Raw genomic sequence first — 21,174 nt, 5'->3', positions numbered from 1 at the left:
GAGGGGGCAAGGGTCCTGAGCTGATGATGAGCCTAACCAGCCTGACTGTGCCAGGATCACCCAAACCCTCTTTGCTGCTTTTTTTATTTTAATCTGTAAATAATAATAATGATAATAATAATAATAATAATAATAATAATAATAATAATAATAATAATAATAATAATTTTCTTCATTAAAATGAACCACTAGAATCTCGGGATTTATATTAGGAGTTATGTACAATATTCGAGTTTAGGGAGTTTTCATCGCATTGTCAAAACTTCATCGCCAACAAAACATAAACCCACCAGCTACTCCGATGTTTGAAATCAGGGACGTTTTTCCACAAATACATGTACTTTACTGGCTTAGATGACTGATGGGAAAACGTCTCCATCTGACAGCTGATCGGTGTTACCGTCGGAGAAGTCGTGTTGAGGTTGGAAGCTGTCTGACGAATGTAACGTAACGTAACACTGCCACCAAATATATATCCGTTTATTAGAGAACGAATGGTCTTCATATGCACCAGTTCAGCGCCTGTTATCAAGGATCCATATATCTACGTGTTACACGATTACCCGTGTCTGGCCAGGATAGGAATTGTATGAAGCATTAACGGATGCGTGAGCATTGAATTCGGTCTTTGAAGGTACAGAAGTCAGTGTGTTGACACAGATGTGTTAGACCTGACCTCTTGGTTTCTTTCATTCTCTCTTGTGCGCTCTGGGCATCTATAGAGGCTATTTCATGTGTCGAGTGAAATATCAAGTTTCTCTCATCGAGTGACGGGGTGGTGTGGTGGTGGTGGTGGTGGTGGTGGGGGGGGGGTGGGGGGTGGGGAAAGAAAGGAGGAGAGGGGGGAAAGGAGGAGGGGGGGGGGAGAAAGAAGAAGAGGAGAGGGAGAGGAGGGGGGGGGGGATAAGGGGAACATGATATTTCTTTCGAAACATGAAATATCCTATTTATTATATACTTTTTGTGTCGTTGTCTACCGGAAAATTAAATGAATTCCTTACTAATATACAATCTTGACACGTGATGTCTTCCTACCTAACACACGCGGACGTCCCTCCCCACCCCCCCACCCCCTCACCCCCTCATTTGTATTTGCGACTTAAAAAGAAGTTCCGTGTTTGCAAAAATACAAACAAAAGAAACAAGTAACAAAAAACATTTCGGGGCGCGATATTTTTTTATCATACATTCACATAAATATTATACTTAAGTGTATCGCCCTCGCCCACCATATACCATACGCGACATTTGCTGTATATCCATGAATACTTGGTTCCTATTATGTGTATACATAGGTGCGGTAAGAGGAGGTTGTCACACCCCAAAACATATTTATGTACTTTATTTTTATTATGTCAATCAGAAATTAAATATTTACGAAATTCAGCAATATGAAAGTAGAGATTGTTATTCGAGTGTGGTTCTGTATCGCAAGTATATGTTAGGAATAAATATTGCATTACGCGAGTCTTTTTTACAAATAGTCCAATGGTTCATATTACAGTTCACTATAATTGTTTGTTTGAACGTTTGCGTTTTCCAATGTGATATGAGCAATATATTCTGCCATGAATTATCACTCTCCGAAAAAGTAAGTATTTATTAGATCCAGTGTAATGTTATGTTGACAGTTTACATTTCACAGTACAATTGAAAATATAAATATAGACAAACCTATTCAATAGATGTATAGATTGCAAACAGGTGGACTTTCATTTTTCCTTTGGTTGTACATGTAAAATCTACATCTACATTGTATTGTGATATCGGAACAGTGATAGTTCATTACCTGCGTGAACACCTGAAACGTCAAATGTTTTCTGTCTATATTGTATTAATGGTCACGTTCATTTTCATTGTTCCCAATGTAATAAATATTGTTATTAACACGGTGTCCTATTAACGTGTAATTATGGCACGCGCATGTGCATGGGTGACTGCATGTGTAAAGGGGGCCTATCCATCAATGAAACTACACGAACCGTGGCTGCCGAGAAGACCGTGACTATAGACTAACTATCCTGACGGGCAAAAGAAAGTATACATTCATGTTTGATGGTGGCTGATGTTTTCTTTTTAAATAAACAAAATCTAAATATTAACATTATTTAAGTTCTGGTTGTTTATTATAGAGGGGTGTGTGGGGTTAATGTCATGAAGTTAATGTCAAAATCTTACATAAAATGAGGTGATGGGTGTCCGCGAAATATGATACAGTCTTAATACGAACACCCCCCACCCCACCCCCACCCAACCCCCACCCAACCCCACCCCTACCAATCCTGCACTGGATGCACTGGCGCAGTTCGCGCTTGTTGTTTTGTTATGGGACTTAAAGGTTTTTTTATAAGAGTTTGGTAAATATGGTAACATGCTTAGACTTCATGTAAATATGGATTAAATATATGTTACTTTTAATTTATTTATTTTTTCCTGTTCTATTATCTTGGGTTGTTTTGTTGGTCTCCTTTTCCTTTAGTTTTTCTCACCAACTTCTGGTGATATGATGTTTATGTTTTATAGGTTGCGGTCTGTAACACACACGGTGTGATGTTATCCCCCTCAGTGGCCTGTTTAGCCTTTAATAAACACCATCAGTACCGTCTTTCACCGTCTCTGTTGAGCGACCTGAATGTGTCTCCTGCTATATAGTGTTGTTCACCACTTGAATCTTTCTGGGTTTTCAGGGCATCACCCTACATGGGTCAATACATTCATACTATAAGGGAAAACAAATTAGGGATGATTTCAACATCTTCCTGTCTAAATATAATCCATAAATGGTCATTACAAAATGGTTTTAGTGTTTCAAAATCTAAAACTAATTGTATACATTTTCGTAGAAAATCAAGCCTCACAAAGACAAAGAACAAGTTTTAGATGACATTCCTATTACAGCTTTAAAGGACACCAAGCACTTGGACATTAATATTAACCATCATTTAACTGTTGAACCACATATTACATATATGTCAATGACTTGTTGAAACTCGTTTCAAATGCAAAGCCATGCTCCAAACTGGCTCCTTCGTTTATGGTGCTCCTAAGAGTAACTTGATCCTTAATAATATCCACTACCAAGGTGTCACACTTTGCCTTGGTGCCTTCCAAACATCTCCTGTAGATAGTCGATCAAATACGCCGACTAAAACTTTACAACTAATCACATCCTTATTTTCAAATCAATCTAACCATGCGTATGACTGTCTTTTATCCACTTTGTGAGGATCTCTATCATGGAATATCACTTATTCAACCTCTTCGGATAAGACTCAAACCTGCCATTTCCACTGTTCTAACAGTTCAAATATATGCTAATAAACATAGTCACGTAAAAGGTCTATTTTCCTACTCATGTCTTGGGGCTATTAGAAATCCACTTTACTTGAAATCGTTGAACTATGTAGTGGTCTTGCTATTGGCCTCCATGACATCGTCTTTTGTTGGCTGAACTGCAAGCAGTCTCATTAAAATCAGATCTTAGTTCTCGCTATCGTTAAACAAAGATCTTTGTTTAGCGGCAGCGAGAACTTAGGTCTGATTTTAATGAAATTGGCTGCACTGCCACGTTGGAATCATCGGTAACACAATGGCTGATACTGCAGCATAGAAGCTTTCTTCTTCCTGCATGACTGATTCCCCAGCTGTATTCATGCCATCAGTTTGGTTGCCAGTGCTAGAAGACAATGCCAACCAATATTCAAAAGATCAAAGAACAAGCAAGCATGTCCATAAAACTTTAGTTGATATTAAACTCCTTAATAGATGGACTCACGTGCAATAGAAATGTCCGCAGTCCAGCAGTATATGCTTGCCACTGAACTTTTCGTCACAAGGGACACAGAATAGAGAACCTTCACCCTTCAATACACATTCGTGTGTGAAACGTTCTTGATGAATGCGACATCGTCTGAGAATGACTTCATCTTGTCTAGAATGACAACCCAAGTAGGTATAACCTAATTTGGGTAAAACTTTATGAAGTTTATTTGTACGTACTTAGATGTTACAATGTTTCTGCCCCAAACTTCGAACATATTCCTTATTGCATTGTTCAAAATCACTATAGGGAATTGAAAGGTGGCGGACTGTTTTACCAAAAGCAGCTTTTGATAGATCTAATATATGGTCTCGGGCTGCAGCATCGGCAAATGAGGTTTTATTTTGACCCACAAAGGTGTAATCAGCACTGGTTTGATTTGAAACAGTTCTTCATAGGGAGGATTAAAAACGCAATCATACGCTGGTAGGAATTCTTTTTTTCAATAAAAAATTATGATTATATTCAAAAACAGCTTCCATTTTTTTTTCTTGAAACCTACGAGACCCTTGTAAGAAGCGAAAGAATATACGCTGGCCAAGTAACAAAAATGTTACAGTTTATAAGGAAACATTTTCAAGAGAATAACAAAAGGTAAGAAGGGATATTAACTCATTAAATGGCCATCTGTCATTATTTTACCTTGTCCGTGTGGAATTAACGTAAAAAGGATGTCAACAGTTTGTTCACAGCACAGACGCTTACGATAAAAGGAGACAATTTGTTGAGAGGTATATAGCTCGAGTCACATTGTTCCGTCAAAGTGTTATGTTCACTACAATAAAAACATCACTTTTCCCATCTTCAGAAAACTCAGTCTTCCACACTGAATTATATAACAAATGGGAGTATGCGCGTTAGAAGTGAACTATTGTTATCTTGAAGACGAATACCATGAGTTGCGCGAGTCCCAATATATTCGAGACAGTGCTGGCTGAACGTTATTGTACACCGCTTGTTCCCGTACACCTCGCAGATGACACATGTAACGAACTTATCATGAGAAGTTTGTAAGTTACCAGGACACATTTTGGGGGCCATCATTGTGTGTGGCAGTCAGAAATATCTTATGACCGCCATCGTAATATGGTAACAGGGTCAATTGTGACGTCAGAATTGTTTACAAGAGGCAGAGTGGACACTCACATAGCTGGCAGCTTTAACCAGTAATGATAACTCTCTTTTACGATTTCTCCGAAACCATCCCTTAAAGTAACCTGAAATTAAGCAAGAGCAGTTATATCACAAAATGAATTACCATTTAATAATATGTTATCATTCAATATATGAGTAAATATTAAAAGTGTTGAACGAAAACAATAATTTTATTGTTTGTTTGTTATTTAACGCCGCACTCAGTATACCAGCAATATAGTTGCGGCATGTAAATAATCAGACAATCCAGTGATTGATATTATGAGCAACGATCAACGCCGTACGCCTCGGGTACGTTGACGCTTTAACAACCATGTCAGCGAGTCTGACGATGCGATGCCTTAAGTCGTCTGTTAAATTACGACTAGCATAATTTGCTGGGGACCATTTCTATCCCGGGATCGCCACGGTGCCAAAAGTTAATCAATCAAACAACCAACCAACCAACCAACCAAAGGACCAATCAATCAATCAATCAATCAATCATTGTATGTTTCTGTTGCAGGGTACTGCGACCATGTCCAGAGGGATGACGACTTCCTGCTGCTGATTCACGTCCCCGAGTCCTACGACTTCACTATGGCGAGTAAGTGGAGGGGACGCCCGGGAGGGGACGCCTGGGAGGGGATGCCCGGGAGGGAATGGGTGATGTAGGGACAAGATGGATGCTAAACGTATAAGAGGAGACGTGCACGAGAGAGAGAGAGAGAGAGAGAGAGAGAGAGAGAGAGAGAGAGAGAGAGAGAGAGAGTTTGGTGTTTAACGCAACTCACGACCAACTCCTATAATCACTTTCAGGTGCACTGAGGCCAAAAATAACGAAGTCACTGCTTTGTAAATTTTATGTGAATAATTGATTCTGCTGATACATACATCTTTGTTGAAAGCTTGTTATATCTTGATTATCTCTCGTGCACTCGTGAACGTTTGCTTACACTTCAGCCATATATAGCGTGGTGGTGGCTTCTTTTTCGCTTGGTGACCTTGACATGTTCCCTGTTACTTCTGGTGACCTTGCTATGTACTCTGATACTTCTGGTGACCTTGCTATGCACTCTAATACTTATGACCTTGCTATGTACTCTGATTCTATTGTGACCTTGACATGTACTCTGATACTATAGTGACCTTGACATGTATCTGATACTATTGTGACCTTGACATGTACTCTTGTACTATTGGTGACATTGACGTACTCTGATACTATTGGTGACCTTGCTATGAACTCTGATACTTCGAGTGACCTTGCTATATACTCTAATACTGTTATGACCTCTACATGTACTCTGATACTGCTAGTGACCTTGACATGTATTCTGATACTATTGTGATCTTGACATGTACTCTGATACTATTGGTGACCTTGCTATGTACTCTGATACCGTTACTGACCTTGAGAGGTATTCTGATACTACTGTGACCTTGACATGAACTCTGCTACTTTCTGGTGACCTTGACGTGAACTCCTATATAACTATGACCTTGACATGTACTTTAAGACTATTGCTCTCCTGGATAATGTACTCTGAAACTACGGGTGATCTTGACATGTACTCTGATACTATTACGGACCTTGAAACATACAACTGATGACCTCGGTGGCCTTGCTACGTACTCTGACACCAACAGTGACCTTGACATGTACTCTGACACCATCAGTTACCTTGACGCGTACTCTTACACGATCGGTGACCTTGACACCTACTCTGACACCAACAGTGACCATGACATGTACTTTGACACCATCAGTGACCTTGACACGTACTCTGACACCATGAGTGACTTGACATGTACTCTGACACCAACGGTGACCTTGACACGTACGCTGACACCATCAGTGACTTGACATGTACTCTGACACCATCAGTGACCTTGACACGTACTCTGACACCATCAGTGACCTTCACGCGTACACTGACACCATCAGTGACTTGACACGTACTCTGACACCAACAGTGACCTTGACACCTACTCTGACCCCATCAGTGACCTTGACACGTACTCTAATACCATTGCTGGCGACGTGTCAGTATCTATGCTGCTGCATGAGGCCTGCTACAAGGGACTTCAGCATGTGCTGGTGGTATTGACGGCTTGCAGTCTATGCACGGGTTGCTGGTCATCTGTTGCATGGGAGCTTGCCATTGAGAAGTCTGATGTCTTTCACGACTTCAGGTCCCGCTGTAGTGGAGACGCTGCTGCGCGAGCTGGAGGAGAGGGTGGATAACCTGGAGAAGAAGTACAAGGAACGACTCATGTCACGTCGGGTGAGTTGCATACAGTCGGGCCCATTCGGCTGACAACATACTACCCCCGGCAACATTCGTGACCAGCTCGTGTTATTCCGGGACAACTCGTTGCGTAATGATTCACGTATATTACTCCCATATATCATATATATTCCAGATGTTATTTAAAACACATCGGGACTTACGGTATTTATACAGCAGGATTGAACACATTTAACTGTATCTAGGGTAGGAGATACAAGACATGTGTAAAATCAAAAATTATTCCTGGCGGATTCTTTGCCCCAAGTATTTGAAGTCATACGCGCATTCTGATTGGTTTGTCGTATTTTCGCACATAACATTCATTGATAGGTGGACGAGTCTTCTTGCAGGTAACGGGAAGCGGCGAGTGGTGACGAATGCTTCCGGCAGCAGAATTCGACACCACTCTCCCCTTCCGGATTGTCCCGGAATGACATACGATATCCTGCATAGCAGTGTTCTCACAACTACACATATCTTGTAAAATCATATTTCACAACATGTGAAGCGAACTTCTGGCGACCCCGACATGCTGTTCCCAATCTCATTAAATCAGATCTTTTACTCCGATGAACCCTAAGTGCACTTTCGCCAGCCAATCAAAGGGAAGAAGCCATGGGTTCTTGAGCCAATCAGATGCCAGTTTTCTTAAACGACAAGGCTTCAGTTCTTCACCAAATTTCAATCCTAGCGCACCCTTATAGGTGTAGACACCATGACGCTTAGATATGACAGAGATGATAAAATATCCACAACAACAGGTTTTATTATGTTGCATTCGGAACTTCACGATTAATTCACGACTAAAACATCTGATTTTAATGAGATCGCGTCATTGCTAAATGAGGAGTAAAACCGTGTCCCATCATCATAGTCGTTATTATTTAAAAGAACTTAACAGGTCTTTTCCTAAGGTACTTTCAGATAATGTGGATGGATTTTCAAAACGTTACTGCTTTTCAAAACTGCTTTTACTTTTGGAAACATTCTTACTTTTCGAGCATTGGCAAGAAAAGATAATTTCTTGTAACCATCCCCGCCTCCTCCCCACAACCCCCATCCCTAATCCCCTTCGACATCCGGTACTCTTCCAAAGGTGATTTTAATGAGGGTTTGTTTCCTGAGGTAGGGAAACCGGCTGCTTGAGATGTTGATTGCCGGTTGAATTCAATCCACAGTTTCAATATGTTGATTAATTATCGTGCACTCGTGAGATTTCTTGACATTTTACTATAGGATGTAATGCCACCAGAATGAGAAACTGTGTAAGGAGACCTTAAATATTTCACATTTCCAAATCGACATGTTTGCAAAAGGTTAAGAAGTGGGCGATGAGCTGTTTAAAGTTATTATTATGTTCCGTATGCAACACAAGCATGAATGTCGTGAAAAGAGCAACGGTTTCAAAAGATAATAAAAATTGATTACCGTTTATTTTCTTACGCAGAAATTCAAAATCGTTCCAACATGGCGGCATGGCATATGCAAGGAAGGAAAAATAGTTCGTTTAAATCTGGACAGTCTTGACAGCCTAAGGATAATAAACCGGATGTTTGCCGGACAATACTCAAATATTTTTTACAAAACATCGTTCCAGCGGCATATTTAAAGTGACTCCCAGGATGGTAGGAGACACTTTTTTTATCAACCTCATTGCATAAATTGTAAAAAGTTAAAATAGAGGACGATATTATCTAGTGCATTAAATGATTTGCCATTATCGCATATGCCTGTATGTATGTTCCGATTGCCGAACACGTGATTATCACCGAGCGGATGAAGAATGGTGCGACAGAATACACATCGTACGACATGCGATTTATTAACCTAAACAATATTTTGTCTCTGGAAGCAGTATACGGAATATGAGTTATGACAACAGATTTTAGTTCTCTTCTGTTATTTTGTGGAGGTGAGAATTGTCTCGGATACGGCATTAGAATCCATTGCCTAGCAACGAAACCTCCAACGAGACTTCGCACCTATAGATATCCACAATCCAACGAACGCCTACACAGATTGTTTCCAAATAATGTAGCTAATCTCCTCCAAGTATAATGACATTTCTCTGAAACGCAATTGATCGGCGGTTTGACGCGGTTTGGGGATCTTGAAAAAATGGAATGAGTCCACTGAAACACGATTGCTCGACGGACATGACCGTGGCTCGGTTGGCGTTAATTTGGCAGCGGAGGCGTTATTGGAACTAGTAACACGTTTTACAGGATTTGACTTCTAATTTGACTTTTAGTCGTTTTTCGAGCTTTATTAATCTTATCGTTGGCTTAAGGCAGTAGACTGGGTGTTGCGGATGCTAGATTCTCTTAATAAGTTGCGATTCTCTATTTACTGGGTAATTTAACAGGTGTTATCCATTGTCAGATATCCAAAAATGATATATTCCTAAAAAAAGTGCAGACGTTGTCAAAGGTATATGTCAGAAACATGTTTAATTAAAACATGTTCATAAATATGCGTATTCCTCTATTCCTGGTGCTACGGCTATAAGATCGGACACAGGTGCACAGGAAATGAATCTTGGCAATCTTGTCGGTAAATACACACACTCTTGCAATACATTTCATCTGAAAGCAAAAACTTCAACAAGAATTATAGTGTGTTACATCTAAAAAGGGCTATTTCAAATCACCTAACAGCAAATAATCAGGTTTCGGGGCAAGGGTGGACCGAAGTCAAAGGCGTCGCAAATCGCTGTGCAGAGTTGCGTCCCAAAGGCATGTCAGAATCATTTGTTCGCGTCTGAATTTGGTTTAACGTTGCTAAAGTACTATATGGCTTTTCAGCTGCACGTGAATAGAAAGTGTAATCAGCGACGTCAGGTGGTGAAGACAACTGTGTGTGTGTGTGTGTGAGGGGGGGGGGAGTGTGAGAGATTGTCTGGGATTCGAACCCAACACCAGCGGATCCTCGCACATGTAAGGGACGCAACTCTTCACACTGATTGCGGCACATGACACCATGGGTGATTTCACGAATCCTACATGGGCAACACATTCGCCGACACAATTCACTGGCATTCGTAACGATTAGTCTACTTCCCCCAAGAATTAGTAACACATGTTTTTGCTGAATTAAATCACAAAAGGCACGTGTTGTCCCAGAGGCCACTGTAATGTCCTCGGCTGTCATTGCAAAGCTGAACTTGTGAACATCCCGCCATAATATGCATTATTCAGAAGCTCACAAATATGTCTGTGTATTCATTCCGAGTTAAGAGAGAGCTGACGTGTGTGATCTGATTGTAATACCCGCCGACGTCCGATTCCCCAAATCGACTTAGTTCATGTTTATATGCATTGGCAAGGGTAGATATCGTCAAACTATACCGGGCTGTGACAGTGTGTGTCGTGATGCAAGTGCTCTTATGCTATTTTCCAATGGATTTATTCAGTAGCTTTTGTTCTTATTTTAGTAGCATTAACGAGTGACGAGATATAATATTCTTCCTGATCATTATTGATAACATTTTTTATTCATATTTGAGATAAATGAGATTCGTTTCATTTGTACGAGATATAATATTCCTGCTGGTCATTATTGATAAGATTTTATTCATAATTTGAGAGAAATGAGATTCGTTTTATTTGTTGTTGGCTGCAATATCAAAATGAATAAAAAAATATATGGTCAATATACTTCATATTTTGAATACCCAGTGCCTTAACCACTAATATTCAATAACAAAAGAAATTGCGGAATCCAATTCACGGAAACTACCGAGTCATATATCATTCGCCGTCACTCGTCTCTTTCCGTAACCAGCATGTACACTCGTCCCCTGATTAATCGAGGTGAGGTGCAATTCCCTCCTGTTTTTTTATTGTTTTTTTTATGCATACGTTTCATTGAGAAATAAACCCAACTGATAGTTATTACTTTTATTACCAAAAGCCCCAAATGGTTGCCGGTAGCAACTGGGCTTTTAGAAAAATATCCAAGCAAAATTACGCTATCATGTCGCAAGTAGGCCTAGGTTTTAAAGTTTTTTTCGCCAAGTGCGCTTACGCTAAGAAGGACCAAATCAATAGAAGGAACCCAATCAAAAGCGAAGGAGAAGTCACATGCATATGCTAATTAACATATTTTCAGATTTCCGGAAAGTTCCGAACGGGAGCGGGAAAGCCCGGAGAAGTGATCGTAAACATCGCTAAAGAAGAAAAGGCAGCAATGATCATCACAGGTACTCGAGGACTTGGGAAATTCCGGAGGACGATCCTCGGCAGCGTCAGTGACTACATCGTTCATCATTCCAACGTCCCCGTGCTGGTGTGTCGACAGAAGGGGGAGACCCCACAGTAGTGGGCGTGTGTGAAGACGACATGCTTGTGTTTGTGTATACAGTAGGGTGCATGATGGTCAGTGTCACTACATCACGGGTTTGTATCTACTAGGTTCCTCCATCACCCGCGAATACACCCGGCCCTCCCTGAACATCCGGGTTAGAATAATCTTCCGCAACCCATGCTTGCCGCTAAAGGCGAGTATGTTTGTTGTAAGAGGCGACTGACTAACAGGATCGGGTGAATAGGCTCGCTGACTTGGTTGATGCATGTCATCGTATCCCAGTAGCGGAGATCAATGCTCATGATGTCAATCCCTGGATCGTCCTGGACTGGTCCAGACAACTATTTACAGACCGGCGTCATATAGCTGGAATATTGCTGAGGGCGGCGTTTAACAAACAAACAAACAAACGAATACACGCCGTGGCAATTTGAATGAACCCTCGGCCTGGTTCCAACAAGCCAGAAACCAGCGAGAGCTCAGACCATTGATCTGTCAGATCACATCGGCAATATTCCTCGTGCACCATTGACCACACATTTGCCTCTACTCTACACATTGCTTCAACGGTAGGGTTCGCACAAACTACATGTATGGAGAAGGGCACATTGACTTTACACGGCCACATTTCCTTACTTAACTTAACATTACGGAAGCCTTTTAGGGCCACTTGTTTTTTCTTGTTTTTTCTTGAAATTTCAAGAAAGTAAGTGCCGAAATTTCAGAATGCTATGTTGAAATTTCAAGATACTAAGTTGAATTTTCAAGACACATACATTGAAATTTCAAGTTAAACTCATAAAATTTCAACTTATTATCTTGAAATTTCAACTTAGCAAAGTGAAATTTCAAGATCATTATCTTAATATTTCAACAAAGCATCTTGAAATTTCAAATTAATATAAAACTCAACTTAGCATCTTGAAATTTCACCTAACATCCTTAAATTTCAACATAGTATCTTGAAATTTGAAGATAATAAGTTGAAATTACAAGTTATAATCTTAACCTTTCAACTTATCTTGAAATTTCCACTTAATATCTTGAAATTTAAAAAAACAAACGGCCCTGAAAGGCTTGTATATAACATAGACACGCGGCACAGTTATACCGCATTACGGCGGTGTGTGTGCTCGGGTGATGGAGGGACGTCATGCATACTAACCTGTGTAGTATTATCTGTGGAATAGTCGGTGTTCAACATATATATCACAGTGACGTCATGTTTAACGTGTTGTGATGTCATGAGGATGTTATACGATGGCATGAGGATGTCTGATACAGTGGGGCTCTGTATCGATACAATATGCTGAACGTGTCAATTCCAACCTGACACACAGGAGTTATGTCCCCTGACAAACGATCATCTTTCTATTTTCTAGTGTGCTATTTCAATGTAAATAGTTTTGTGTTTTGATTTAATTTCTAGACCAGTTTGTCAAAATGTATGCTGTACAAACGTGATATTATAGGTTACACGGGTGTAGCCCAGTCGTCTACGGCGCCGCTAATTACCGTGCAGAGTTGCGTCCCTTTGGCGTGCCAGAAACCTATGATTTGCCCTGATTATGTTTCTACAACTTTCTAGGAGTATCAGCACCATGCCCGTGCTCATGGGTTTCAACAATGCGATTAAAGAACCTGTATCAGTCCGAGCAGTCTCTCGCACATCAAGCGCTCATTAAGTTACAGTAAGAAAATATGTATGGTAGTCGGTAATTTCCGGGAACTCTCGTAGATCATTGGGGAAAAGGGACGATATGGGATGAATGACAACACTCATTATCAAAGAATATTATTATAATCAACTTGAAGATTAATATTCTTTTTTTTTTAACGAATCTTTTAGTTTTGCCCATATTTCGTTCCATCATTATATTTCGTTCATGAATGGCTTTAAGTATATGGGTATCTTGGCTTATGCAAAGCTTATCTTTGACAATGTGTTTCCAACCAAACCCGTGTGCAACGTGTAAAACATATATACCCCTAGGAATTCTTCCGAAGGGAGCGACCTAAAAGTCGGTAATGTCCGGGAGCTCTCGTAAATTATCTGTAAAATCACCTGTTTAAGGAAACAGACCATTCGTCACCACTCGCCCCTTTACGTAACCTGCAAGAAGACTCGCCCCCACTATCGATGAATGTTATGTGCGAAAATACAACCCCATCCGAATGCGCGTATGACCCCCAAGTACTTCGGTCAAAGAATCACACGGAAATCATTTCTAATATTACACATGTCTCGCATCTAAACTTATACCCAAGATATAGTTAAATGTGTTCAATCATACGGTACAATGCCGTAAGTGCCGATTGGTTTTAGATAGCATGGTAGGGGGATCAACTTGAAGATAAATAACCTTTTGGAAATTAATCTTAGACTAACAAATTACTCGGCTCAACAATTATTTAGTATAGGAGCTTGTAACGAAGTAAAACACAAACTATAAAACAGAGAACATACACTTTTTTTAAAGAGACTGAAAGAACAGTTGTCAATATGTGATTTATATGTGTTCATGAATATATCCTATGTTTACAGATGTTTACAGGCTGATGCCATGTTGAGGGTTTTGATACCGTGGAGATATATATTAATATTGTGTTGTACATCAAGGCGCGTCATGTTTTATTACCTTAATTGTTAACTGTTAGCATGATATATGTTTGTAATTCAGTAACACGTGCAATAAACAGTTAACAGTTAACTGGCTTGAATCAGACATGTTGACATTTTCTTTTATTCTGCGAGAACCTTCAACGGGAAGCGACCGCCCAGTGGTTGAGAGTATGCCCGGAGAGCGGAAGGTCCGGGGTTTGATCCCCGGCTGCGTCATACGTTTAAAGATGGTACTTGTTGTTACCCCTCCTGGCGCTCGGCATTAAGGGGCTAAAAGAAGGACTGGTCGGCTTGGAGTCAGTATACTGTGTCCGAGTTGGGTATTCATGTTAAACTGCGGAATGGTAACTCAATGGGCTAGCACTATAAAATCGGCATTAGTCCGTAGTAGTACAAGTAGCCACAGAGCTGTGAAGAGTTATCTACCTTTGTTCAAATGTTGGAGGTGGTTGGACAAAGTTCCTGTCTACTTTTTACCAACTCGTACCAACAGTGGAATGAATTTTGGAGGCAGTTTGGTTCTCTGGGCAGGGTGCGCTTGCGTTCATTGCTAAGACCCAGGACGACCCTGGTTAACCTGTGTTGTTTGTGGTAACTTTCGATTCTTGATTTAAATACTGTAGAATTAATAATTCAACTTTGATGCTGATTTTGCATGTCGTTTGATGTTCTATGCGTTATTTTGAACTTTCTTGACGTTTTGCGTGCATTCAGTAGAAAATATACAATCACAGCTTTGTCAAGAAATGACACCTTTGTTAACTTCTCATAGCTGTGTGTTGTTGTACATGGTTGTTGCGTTTTCCCGTCTCCTGGCAGCCATTATAAATCTAAGGTTGCATTTAATGCGTTCTGTTTCGGATACTGCCCTCAGTTATCCTTGTGGTATCCTTGGTTAAATCAGGTCGCTCCATTTATCGTACGCACCTAGTGGCGCAAATTCAACCTGCCCAATGAGCCAGGCGGTGTTGGGGGTGGAAGGAGCTACTTCCGCGTGAAATAATCTTTTTAATAATCTTGCAACTGCATCTTCCAGGGGTGATCACAATGAATCGATCACGTAGGGTGATTTTTGAATATTTTCTTGTTGCTTAACGCCACACTCTGCAATATTCCAGCAATTGGGATGCGATGACATGCATCAACCGAGTCAGCGAGTCTGTCCACCCGATCCCGTCAGTCGCCTCTTTCGACAATCATTGTCGCCTCTTACGACAAGCGTGGGTTGCTGAAGACCTCTTCTACCCCGGATGTTCATTGGTTTCATGCAGTGACCTCAGCACTACAACCTTGCTTGTCACGTGTCAACACGTCGTCAGAATGCATCAGTAAAAACAAATGTCAGCGTGGTTCAACTTTATACAGACAGTATCATTCGACAAATCATGAAACTGTGTTTTGTTTGTTTTGCAAAACGAGTGTTTGGAAAGAGCCTCGTTCTTTATTAACTTCAGTTTACATTTAGTTTACGAATATTCGAGCAAAACTTATTAGTGAGTGAATTAGAGTATGATTTTACGCCGCGTGTAGCAGTATTCTGGCAATATCACGACGGGGACACCAGAAACGAGCTTCAAACATTGCACTGATGTCGGGAATCGAACCCGGGCCTTCTGCGTGACGAGTGAAGGCTGTAACCACGGGGCTACATCAGCGACCAAAGTATTATTAAAGGAGATGCAGTATAGACAGACAAAGAGACAAAAGTTTATTAATGTCTCCCTTCAGTACAAACATAAAATAACTTTGTACAAGTAAACATTGATAGAATGTACAGAACCATTCAATAGAATCACGGGTGCAAATTATCATCAAATTCGTACAGATATGCTGTAAGGTTGACATAGTAACACGTTATCTATATAAAAGATGATTTCAACGATTATGAATTAAAAAGGAAACTTTGGCCAGAAAAAAACAAACACTGGCATCACTGAATGTAAACGAAGTTTGTCTATATTAGGTTTAGCTAAAAGATTCTGAGACTTAACAATACATTCATTAAAAGGCGTTGCACTGCTATCGTCATGCAATACCAGTGAAACAAGACACGAACCTTGTCATCTATGCTGTCATTACAGTGAAAACATGGTCTATTTTGATTATCTTCGTGTACCTTACTTTCTGTTCAATGGAAGTGATAGCCGCGACAGCAGACACTCTGTAATATGACACCCATCATGCACGGACTCCACTCAATAAGAGTGAGTGAGTGAGTTGGGTTTAACGCCGCTTTTAACAACATTGGAAAATTGTTGGTATTCCAGTGATATCACGGCGTGTCAGCTTAATGTGGGAGGAAAGCCCGATGTAATGCAGGTTTCAGATGTTTACCACTTCGGTGAAACCCACGAGCACGGGTATGGTGCTGACAAACCTAGAAACATAATTGGGGCGAACCGGGATTCAAACCCACAATCATAGGTTTCTGGCGTGCCCAAGGGACGCAACTCTGCACAGCGAATCGCGGCGCCTTAGACGACTGGGCCACCCGTGCCCCCCACACAATAAGAAGATAGTTGTCATGGCCAGTGTTAAGCTTTTCAATTTTAAAAAGTCATTGCTTGAAAACGGAATATAAAAATACTAAAGTCATCGGTTACATTTAAATGAATAAAAACGACATTCTTTCGATGTTGACATACTTTTGGAACAGATCTTTTGTATCACCGTGTTGGGTGTTCTTAGATGTAGAGTCAAGTAAAGATCAACGAAATGGCAATATTTTGAAGTGATCTTTTGGATTTGCGGACTTTTTTGTATTATGATGTGTTACAATGAAAATGAGATATATAAATTGAAGATCAAAAGAAAGTTTACACTGGAAAATTGTTGGCGCCAAGAATGGTTTTCAAATATGAAAATTCTTCAAAACTTTAATCCTCTACTTCAACCTGAAAAAATATGTTTCATTCAATACGTTACAAATATAGTATATCTCTTTGTCGTTTTAAATTCTCTGTTCACAACCTAGTGATAGAAAAGGGTAGGTAGGAACATATTAACAAAAATGTACGTCCTTTCGCAATATTTTGCTAACGAAAACATAGATGTTATTTAAAATGAATACGACCTCCTTTTAGAATCTCCAACATAAGAATTTTAAAGACATAATATTTAAGTGAAATCTGAGAAAATCCAGAAATGTCATTAAAATATGTCTGCTCCTAAATTGATATGGCTTTGAAGCGGATGTCGTACACTGGGTAATTTACGATCACTTTACTTACTGTTGGGTACATTTATGGATGAAAGATCGAGAGTTATCTCCCTTCGCCTTTGCCACTATTTCTCCTATTACCGATTCTTCAGATATATCTAGATATTCCTATTCCTTTACGGGTATCTGGTTGATAAGTATATATAGCAGTTTATATACGCACAATCCCGATAAAAGTTATTAATTATTTAGAATGATGATAAAATTAAATACAGCCAACCCTTAACCAATCGCTGATTGGAAAAGTAAGTAAGCTGAACATTGAAATGATTGCGTATAATCGTCTATGTTGTTTCTAACATGGCCTTCGTCAGTTTAATATGCCTTGGCCAGACGGTAGATCAGGGAACAAATCTGTCCCCAAAATACATATACAGACAACCAACGCTGAATGTCACAACACATCAATACGAGCAGGTTATCAAGTACACTACCCTACACTTAAACTGCTGGGGTCGATAGCTGCCTTGACACGTGGATGAGCAGGGATAAAGCTGGCGCTATGTTTTGGGACTGGCGTTAATTTCTTACTCATATCATGTACACAGTGAACAAGCAAACACACTGATTGAACAAGCAGCCAAGACGGCTTTTATCGTCCGTGTATGTGAGGGGAATGGGCTTCTTTTCTACCAATGAACAAAGGGCGACCACTCATGTCAGACAATTTCTCCGAGTGTATCAGTGGAGATGCTAGTTGGGAATTTCCCAGACGACTTGCGCAGCCGGTCCTTCCGCAGCTAAAAAATGTGGACGTCCCGCCAACTTTAAACACACATCGCGTCTTACACACAAGCAGACAGTTCCCCACTTAAGACGAACGGTCGTTATCAGCTAACACCTTCATAATTAACCCAGAAAATTCTCAGGGAAAAAACAAACCGAACCTGCCCTTCTCTTTATCAACGACGGTAACCACGGCAACGGCCACCACAACATTATATCTGCTTCCCCTTTTTAAGTCTTTGGCCCCCATGACATGCAGCCCTAGAGGTTTAGCCTTGCCGGAAATGGACGATGGCGCCTCGTTCTGACTTCGTGTCTGTAACGTAGTTACCGTTGTCTCGGCCAACGTCCCCTCTGTTTCTAACAGATTCACTATCGCTCTTGCTCCATATCGCTCTGCATTTCGTTGACTACAGCATCGTTTCAAGATTTTCTACTGACAAGATGTTTACAAGGCTGCATATTCAAGGTATTTAAGAATGCATTTATTGTATTTGAAAGTGTTTAGTACGTAGATTAGCACTGAAATTGGCCCTAGTTTGACAGCAGTATCGGCGGTGATGACATTGGCCGCCATTTGCAATTGTTTTGATTCAGGAATGTGTGTCTTTTAAATCTTTTGTCGGCTCTGAAATGAGTGCGGCCCGTATATACATATGGCGGACGATGTTGTTCCAACATTAAAGATCAAATGTGTGATATTGTATAGCTTTAATATCTATTTATAAGTAAACTACTCATTCAAACGAACGGGCTTGAAATGCCATGACTAAAACACATGAACACCCACTGCCCATTTCACCCCTACTCACTCCTGCTCATAAACTCTTGTACTCTTTACTCTTAATCCCCTGTCTGTCTGCCTGTCCGTCCGCCCATCCATTCAGTTGCCTAGGAGGAAGTAAGAGCTGTACAAGTTTCTGTGGAGACGTGCTGCTGTGTAAAATACCCAGATCTATATTTGTTGACTAGAGGCTGGGCGATGTCTTTGCCTCAACGTAGTACAGTGAAACCTCGTTAACCCGAACTCCTTAACTTGATATAGGCATTCATTGAACATGTATTTTAATGTATTTTTAAATGTGTTTATTTTTTTCTTTTCAGCACGGGAAGACATGATCCGGTATCATGTCACTCCTGCTGCGAGTTTATGGCCGTCGCTGGATGAGGAATCCAACTGTGTATGTGGTTTATCTACATCTCTCTCAGATTCGGCCGCCGAATAGCTCACCTTTGTTCATTTGTCGATATTCCCTCACGCGCACTATTGACATTGCCCTTTTTCTCTGTGTGTTATTGTGTCCTGAAACATAGCTGCATGATACCCCTTCTCCAATTGTATATGCTTCAAACAGTCGATCAGAATTTTTGTCTTGTTATACCACCTTCTAGCATGTGTAACCTGTGTATCACACCGACTTTCTCTTGCACTTTGTTATTTGAAAACCGCCTATATACCTCGCCCACTGACCCTCCTTTCTCCCTCCTAACTGGTGTAGCGTCCCCAGGCTGCGTCCCCAATCCTCTCTCCCAACCCTCTGAGTGTTTTCACCCCCTTCTGGTCCCGCTCTGACCAAGGTGAGACGCTCCACGCCCCAGTCACGATCACCTACGTCGACTACTATCCCGCCCCTAATGATGGCGACAGTGACTACTGGGTCTACGAGGACGAGGATGACGACAGCTTCGTGGAGGACCGAGAGGTTCATCCTCTGAGATGGGCGCTGAGGAGAGTGGCTGCCTTCTGGAGGAGAATCTTCTCGTAGATTTCTCATCCAGTGTGTTTGTATGAGTGCAGGACTAAGTGTGTATGTGTGAGAGGATTTGTTTTTGCATGTGTGACAGAGGGTGTATATGTGAGAGGATGTGTCTTGTATGTGAGACAGAGAGTGTAAATGTGTAAGTGTGGGAGGATGTGTTTTTGCATGTGTGGCAGTGTGTATGTGTGAGAGGACGTGTTTTTGTATGTGTGACAGAGTGTGTATGTTTGACAGTGTAAGTGTGTATGTGTGACCGAGAGTGTATGTGTGAGAGTATGTTTTTTTGCATGTGTGACAGAGAGTGTTTGTATTTGTGACAGTGTAAATGTGTACGTGTGAGATGATATGTTTTTGCATGTGTGACAGAATACAAGTGTGTATGTGTGACAGTGTGTGTATGTGTGCTAGAGAGTGTCAGTGTGTATGTGTGAGAGGATGTGTTTTACATGTGTGACAGACTAAGTGTGTATGTCTGACCGAGAGTGTAAATGTGTAAGTGTGAGAGGATGTGTTCTTGCATGTGTGACAGAGAGTGTAAGGGTGTATGTTTGTGAGGATATGTTTTTGCATGTGTGACAGAGTGTGTATGCGTGACAGAGAGTGTAAGTGTGTGTGTGAGAGGATGTGCTTTTGCATGTGTGATAGAGCGTAAATACTTTCGTTTGGCACATGCCATTCCAGTTCTTTAATATATTTAAATAAAAATAGCATAATGGTATACACATGAGTCTGTTTTCCTTCCTTGGATTTGACCGCCTCCGTGGTCTAATGGTAGAGCGTCCGCCCGGAGAGCGGAAGGTCCGGGGTTCGATCCCCGGTCGCGTCATACCAAAAGACGTTAAAATGTTGTTACCCTGTCTGGCGCTCGGCATTAAGGGGCTAAAACAAGGACTGGTCGGCTCGGAGTCAGTATACTGTGTCTGAGTGGGGTATTCATGTTAAACTGCGGCATGGTATCTCAGTGAGCTAGCACTATTAATCGGCATCAGTCCTGACTAGTGCAAGCAGTCACACAAACAGACACACGTACATGCACGTCGCTATATAAGTGCAATAATCTTGGACGCGACCCATTTCACCTCACCTCACCTCACCTCACCTCACCTCACCTTCCTTGGATCTAAGAACTAACAACTAGCGACAATGCTTGTCGTAAGAGGCGACTGACGGGATCGGGTGGTCAGGCTCCCTGACTTGGTTGATGCACGTCATCGATCCCTGTTGCGTGGATCGATGCTCATGATATTAATCACTGGATTGTCTGGTCCAGACTCGATCATTTACAGACCGCC

General features: G+C 41.0%; 1 protein-coding gene across 2 annotated transcripts in view; it reads left to right on the top strand.

Moving 5' to 3' along the window:
• The window catches only part of LOC139445907 (universal stress protein in QAH/OAS sulfhydrylase 3'region-like), a 49,386-nt gene extending 35,107 nt beyond the window's left edge, over window positions 1–14,279 (top strand). Inside the window, exons 2-4 of one of the 2 annotated variants that reach the window (XM_071227165.1) lie at window positions 5,481–5,561; window positions 7,163–7,242; window positions 11,359–14,279. In XM_071227165.1, coding sequence (XP_071083266.1) covers window positions 5,481–5,561; window positions 7,163–7,242; window positions 11,359–11,568 — 371 coding nt within the window. In that variant the 3' untranslated portion in view covers window positions 11,569–14,279. Of the gene's footprint in view, window positions 1–5,480; window positions 5,562–7,150; window positions 7,243–11,358 lie in introns of both variants that reach the window. The other variant, XM_071227164.1, reaches the window with a different exon arrangement.
• Window positions 14,280–21,174: the final 6,895 nt, after the last annotated feature.

The sequence above is a fragment of the Haliotis cracherodii genome, unplaced genomic scaffold (assembly GCF_022045235.1).
Source record: "Haliotis cracherodii isolate W230 unplaced genomic scaffold, xgHalCrac1.p SCAF_6, whole genome shotgun sequence".
In the NCBI taxonomy this organism is placed as follows: domain Eukaryota; kingdom Metazoa; phylum Mollusca; class Gastropoda; order Lepetellida; family Haliotidae; genus Haliotis; species Haliotis cracherodii.
The sequence above is the reverse complement of the archived record's forward strand: the minus strand, read 5'-3'. Positions and strand labels throughout refer to the sequence as shown.